At 39.0% G+C, this 6,945-nt stretch overlaps 1 protein-coding gene across 1 annotated transcript in view; it reads left to right on the plus strand.

Annotated features, from left to right (window-relative positions):
* The window catches only part of LOC139942723 (uncharacterized), a 43,336-nt gene extending 38,197 nt beyond the window's left edge, over positions 1-5,139 (plus strand). Inside the window, exons 30-31 of the mRNA XM_071939520.1 lie at positions 1,052-1,135; positions 3,763-5,139. Of these exons, the coding sequence (XP_071795621.1) occupies positions 1,052-1,135; positions 3,763-4,969 (1,291 nt within the window). The 3' untranslated portion in view covers positions 4,970-5,139. The remainder of the gene's footprint in view (positions 1-1,051; positions 1,136-3,762) is intronic.
* Positions 5,140-6,945: the final 1,806 nt, after the last annotated feature.

Here is a 6,945-nt window from a genome sequence, read left to right on the forward strand (position 1 = left end):
ACAAAACTTCGTGTGTCAAGGGTGTGTTTTCTTGCATTATCTCGCAACTTCGACCACCAATTGAGCTCGAGGTTTCACAGGTTTATTATTTGATTGAATGTGTTGAGTTACAATAAGTGAGAAGACTGGTCTTTGAAAATTACCAATTGTTTTACTGTCTTTAAATTAAAGGTTTTTTAATCGGTGTATAAAGAATCGGTTGTGTAAATTCCCACTTAACGGTTTTGTTTTTGATATTAATTGTTGTTATTGTGTTTTTTAAACCACTTTTGGTTGAAACAAAGTTTTATACAGTATTTCATTCCCACTCAAAAACGATTTGTTAAACACATCCAACAACATTTTAAACTGTTTGGCTTCGCACCACTGTCCATGACTCTGTTATGAATGAGCATGCATGAATAACGAATGACAAATAAAAGGGTAGCGACAAGTTATTAAACGGGGGCCAGAAATAGAATAAAAAAAAAAACATTTTGCGTAATAAATGCTTTAGAAATGCTTTCATTTTGAATTTATTTTAGTTCTCACCCAGTAACACACAACAGCGCCCTCCCCATAACAATTAATATTGAGAAAACGTGCTGCGTTCTGCAACTGGATAACAACTCCTAGTTTAAAGGCGGTGGACACTATTGGTAAAAATGCATAAAATAACAAACCTGTCAAAACTTGAGCTCAATCGGACATCGAACTTACAAGATAATAATGAAAAAAACAAAAAAAAACACCCCTGTCACACGAAGTTGTGTGGGTTTAGATGCTTGATTTCGAGACGTCAAGTTCTAAACTTGAGGTCTCGAAATCAAATTCGTGGAAGATTATTTCTTTCTCGAAAACAATGGCACTTCAGAGGGAGCCGTTTCTCGCAATAATTTGTATCATCAACCTCTCCCCATTACTCGTCACCAAGAAAGGTTTTATGCTAATCATTATTTTGGGTAATTACCAATAGTGTCAACTGCCTTTAATTCACAGTCACATACCAATTAAGACGACGACACAGCCCCTTTAAGATCATGTTTTATTTTGAACCTTTTTTTATCATCAGGGTTCTTATCCGAGATCAGCCAAATGACTACCCTGTTTACGTCGATGGGGGCGCCCTGACGGATCTCGTCAGCTTGGAGAAATTGTAAGTTTCGAAATCACTAATTCACGATGTGTTACTTAGCTATGAATACTGGGGTGGATTTCACAAAGAGTTAGGACTAGTCTTATCTCGAGTTAGGACCGGTGACTTGTCCTGACTTAGGACTATCCATGCAATTTGTATATCTCCTAGGAGTCCTAAGTTAGGACTAGTCCTAACCCTTTGTGAAATCGACCCCTGTTCTCTTAAATTATGCTTGATAATAAGGTTAATACGTACAATATGTTATCCTTTGTTGACCTAGTGATACTTATATCCAATGTTGCATGGCTTTTGAGTTCAAACACAGCTGTTCGGTTTAACTGTGCCCACCCCCTCCCCATTATTATAGGGAGTTTCACCCACATCTAAAACAGAAGAAGATAACTCCCATGTCTTCCACAATGTGTACTGTGGATTGTCATGGATTGTCATGGATTGTTGATTGTTGACTGTTGTCGAAATGGAAGTCATAATATCCGATAAGCATAAAGCTGAAAACGTACACTGTAAAAAGTATCCGTATTTTAACGGACTCCGTAAAGTGAATTAGTCCTTAAATTTCGCCGTTATTTTACGGGTTATATTTTACTGAATTAAAAACAAACTCCGTGTTCATGCAGCAACATTACACGGACAAAGTTGTTCATTCTGTAAAATATAAAAATCCTTTAACGTGGGTTTGTACCTGTGTACACGGTTGTGGCTGAATCTATGTACTTACATGTATTTTATTATGAGTATGTGTTTGGGCGAACGTGGTTGATTGTAATTACACTGATTAGCATAATTAATACTTGCATATACGATAAACCTGTAAAATAACGGCGACATTTTCGGAATAATTCACTTCACGGAGTCCGTTAGAATACGGATACTTTTTACAGTGTATGGGGAAAAGACACGCACCAGCTTATTTCATCAAATAAAGTACAATATGATTTACACGCTGGAAACTGTTGAAAATTATTGTTGCCCTTGGGCAGTGTCGGCTCAACCAATCTTGTATAATACTTTCAATCAGTCTGTCAGGTGTCATATTGATACAATCTTATACAAGATTAATACAACCGTAGACAATTTGCTGTAGGTCATCCGTTGTTCACAATGCTTGGGCACCCCTACTTAACAAGGGTCACATTTTGCCCATCGTGAGGGTCGCTGTCTGTTCTAATCAATGTTGTGCTTAGTTAAAGGGAAGGTACACTATTGGTAACTATTGTCAAAGACCAGTGTTCTGACTTGGTGTATCTCAACATATGCATACAATTATAAACCTGTGGAAATTTGAGCTCAATTGGTCATCGGAGTTGGGAGAAAATTATGAAAGAAAAAAAACACCCTCATTAGACCAATTTGTGTGCGTTCAGATATAGAGAAATTACCTCTTTTTTAAAAGAGCTGCTACTTCAGAGGAATCTTTTCTCACAATGTTTTATGCTATCAACAACTCTCAAATGATCGTTACCAAGTCAGTTTTTAAATTAATATTTGTTTTGAGTAATTACCAAACGTGTACCTTCCCTTAAACTGTCCTCAGCTGAACTTGTTTACCTTTTCAATAGTTGGTGAGACGGTCTTCCCCCTAGGAGCAGGTGTCTTAAAACGACTACCAATTAAATCGTTAAATCGCTTAGGCGAGGTCGATGATCTCAAGGGGGAATATAAAAGCAGAGTCGGCATATTATTTTCTCCCTCACGAGACCGTCAACCTCGCAGTTCAATTTCAGCCAGAGTTATTGAAATATGAATCTTTTCCCCGGCTTGAATCCACCAAGCCCATGGCATATTTTTTATTTAAAATACAAATTCAGTTTCATCAACACTCATTGATATTCACGCACCTGTCCCTTACTTTATTTATTACAACTCCAGTTTTGTTTTGTCTGCTAGGTTATGAAAGCCTATTTATTTGGTGTACACACAGTTCCTTGTTATGTCATTCAGAGACATTCCATTTTGTTTAAGACATTCAAAGTTCTTTTTTTGGCATTATTACATCAGTGAAGTTAATATCCTCTTAACGCCATTATACACTTTCGGTAAAAAGTATTGTCCAAGTCCCACACTTCGTGGATTACAACTTCTATATAAAAAAAACGAACCCGTAAAAGCTCAATCGGTCATCGGAGTCGGGAGAAAATAACGGGAAAACCCAGTCTTGTTTCCGCGCGTTTCGCCGTGTCATGACATTATGTTTAAAATAAATCCGAAATTCTCGCTATCAAAAAGAAAAAAGCATTTCATGGACTAATATTTGAAGAGAAGTCTGTCACCATTACCTTCTGTAAACCCTGTAAATGATTTGTAGATCTGTGATTTTTTTTTTTTTTTTTTCTATACTGAAAGTGTATAATGGCTTTAATAGAATGGCATGAAATTGCAGTTGCAAAATCTTTGATAATACATGAAAACTCAATAAGTTTCCGTGAACACTGTAACACATTTACTTTCGGATAACATTTCAATACTAATATTTTTGTCAAGTGACAAACATTGGAAAAACAATTCAGATTTGCATGATGTAAATGAATTAGGAGAAAGTAGTTGACTTTGAGGGATGGGCTTTGATTTTGATGAAACTGGCTAACAAAGCCCGATACAATTAGTCAGTTGTTTTATAATCACAGATATGTTGACGACTACCGACTCTGCTGTGAATTCGTCAAATCTTTAACGAACTTCAAGGAGTCTTCATGCGAGACGACTGAGTTACAACCTCCATTGAACCTATGCGGCAGTCTGATGCAGAATACATTACTACGTGTCTCCATGTGGGTTCTAGGCCTGAGTGCTCTTATCGGCAACGCAGTGGTCATAATTCAGAGAATAAAAGAGTCATGTGATAGGAAATCACACAACCACCCATCCCGGGTAAGCCGGTCCATCATGGTGCTTGGTCTTGCTGTGTCCGATTTCATGATGGGGGTATACATGCTGATCATAGCAGGGGCTGATGTATACTACGGGGAGGGTTACTCGCAGATCGCCAAACAGTGGAGGTCGACTGTGGTCTGCCAAATAGCCGGTGTGCTGTCCGTCATGTCGAGCGAGGCATCTGTTTTCATCGTCACATTGATAAGTGTCGACTGCTTCATCAGTATAGTGTATCCATTCAGTAGGTGGAGGCTAAGGAGGAAGTCGACAATATTTATAGTCCTGCTCCTCTGGTCAATAGCACTGGGGCTTAGTATTGGACCTACGGTCTTTATTCGTGGTTCGGACTCGGATATATACGGCTTATCTGATGTATGTATTGGTCTACCGCTCATCACCAAACCGACTGACTTCATGCTCAAAGAGGGCGCTATTGATAACCCCCTCGGTAGCCAGACGGTGTCGATTCCCATTGGGACGGGGCAGAAGCCAGCTTGGATCTTTTCTATCATCCTCTTTCTCGGGGTCAACCTCGTCTGTTTCTTAGTGGTGTTCATCTGCTACATTGCAATCTTCGTCAGGGTCAAGCGCACTGCGGATAAGGTCCGCGTTGCCGCACACCGTGAACGGGAAATCAAAATGGCGATCAAAATGGCGGTTATTGTCGGGACTGACTTCGCCTGCTGGATGCCGGTCATCGTGATGGGGATTCTGTCACAGACGGGCACCGTTGTGATCGGTCCGGACATGTATGCCTGGATCGTGGTATTTATTCTCCCTATCAACTCGTCATTGAACCCTTACCTCTACACTCTCTATACGTCCATTACTGAACAGCGAACTAAAAGCCAGAAGATATCTGCAAGCAAACGCAGTATGAATGTGAAGAGTTTAGACACATTCAACACAGACCTTTCGGAAAGCAAATCGAACCATGACAAACCATCAATTCATATGTAATTAGAAGAAGAAAACAATCTGTATACAGTTTTTGGTTGAATATTCTATTATTTAAACAACACAAACATTAATTTCGTTCATGCGGTTAATCTGTGTGACAATTTTTGTTGTTGAATACGTTAGATTACACATTTACGGTGTCACAACAAAGCGTACTGAAAAGAACATTGCTGCACCATGCAAATGTGTTTATAATGCTTGAGTGTACTGAGAATTAAATTATTTGTTCAGCCTGCGGGTCATAATGAAAAAGCAATTAGACGGGATAAAGTTAGACTTTGTTATCTCGTTTGGATGGCATTCTGACGTCATCTCAAATTCGTTTAAATGCCGTGCCGTGATCTTGGGCTCCCTATAGCTCATAATTGTTGGTAAAAACTTAACAAGGAAATTGTATAAACAGTTGCGTAACCAGAGGGGGCGGGGGGGGGGGCGCATTCAGCTGCCAGCCACATCAACCCATTATGACGACGGAGCACAGCCAATATCGAAAGTGTTTGATTTTTTCCAGAGGGAGGAAAACCGGATGGTCTGGAAAACCCTCATGGCACAGCGGAGAACCAACGCACAACTCAACTCACATATGGCCCCGACCGGGAATCGAACCGGGGTCACCTTGGTGAGAGGCGAGCGCTTAACGCACAAGCCAACCGTGCCAACCGTGCCATGCGTGGAAACGCGCGCGCGATCGTATTGGCGGTAAATGTTTAATGTGGTTTTGCGGTTACAGAGAGTGCAGGATGTGACAAAGTTCTGTTAAATACGTGGTGGTCTGAACGCAGACCAATAGCTCCGTAAACACAAAGTCAGATCATGGGGGTAGAAATTTCTACCTCCATGGTCAGATGCACTACAGAGAAATTTACTACAGCACAAAAATGGCCAGCGAAAAAGGTTGCTTAGACCATTTCTTCGTTGCTTAGACCATTTCTTCTCCTTTGAAGCAAGCGGTGCAATTGAGAGGTAGGCCTATTTTAAATGTCCGTTTCATAACTAAACATCGGTGTATATGGGTAAAAACCAAAAATTTATATTCTTTATCCCCGATGCAAATTTAACATCTATTAAATCGTTTGCAGTACCCGCTGCTAGGATTCGAACTGCCTCTAGCTACCGGGCAATCTCGGTGGTCTAGTTGGTATGACACTGCTCTAGAATTGCAAAGGTCGTGGGTTCGAATCCCACCCTAGTAAAAATGTCTGTGATTTTTTTTCACAGGACTCGGGAAAGTACTGAGTATACAGTGCTACACACATCGGTGTATATGGGTAAAAACCAAAAATTAATATTTTTTATCCCCGATGCAAATTTAACATCTATTAAACTAAAACTAGATTATTAAACACCCACAATTTCGGCCCTGTATTTTTTTTTTGATGGCTTACACTTGTTACAATAAGGCCGAGTAAAAAAAAGAAATATGTTTAGTGTCTGGGTTTCTCAAAAAAAAAGGAAGGCGGAGGGGCTTTTTATTTTTTATTTCAAGATGGCCGCCATGAATGTCAAATATCAACTGTTTTTCTTCTGCTGCTGAAATACACAAAACATTAATGAAACAGTTTGGTCAAGGCATTCAGACAAGACATTCAGATTTTTTTATTTTTTATTTTTTTTTGCTGAAATCATTTAAAATAACCCTTAAAAAAATAACAAATCAAAATGTGCATAAAAAAAAGCTTAAGAAAACAAAACAAAAAAAAGAGGTGTCCTGTAAAAAGGAAGCGGGCGGAGACGCTTAACATTTGTATTTTTCGATTTTTACTTGGCCTAATATTATTATTTTATCTTGTACAAAATGACACGTTCTCAAAGATTTTGTTGTTTTCGCAATCTTTTGTTACATCCTGACTATAGACGGTTTTTGAGCTGCATTGGTGTGTATCAAACATATTATATCAATTAACATATTCAATAATAATCGTGCACTTCTTTCACCAAATAAAAATGTTTAGTTACGCCACTGTGTATAGATTAAC

Source organism: Asterias amurensis, chromosome 10 (assembly GCF_032118995.1).
Source record: "Asterias amurensis chromosome 10, ASM3211899v1".
In the NCBI taxonomy this organism is placed as follows: domain Eukaryota; kingdom Metazoa; phylum Echinodermata; class Asteroidea; order Forcipulatida; family Asteriidae; genus Asterias; species Asterias amurensis.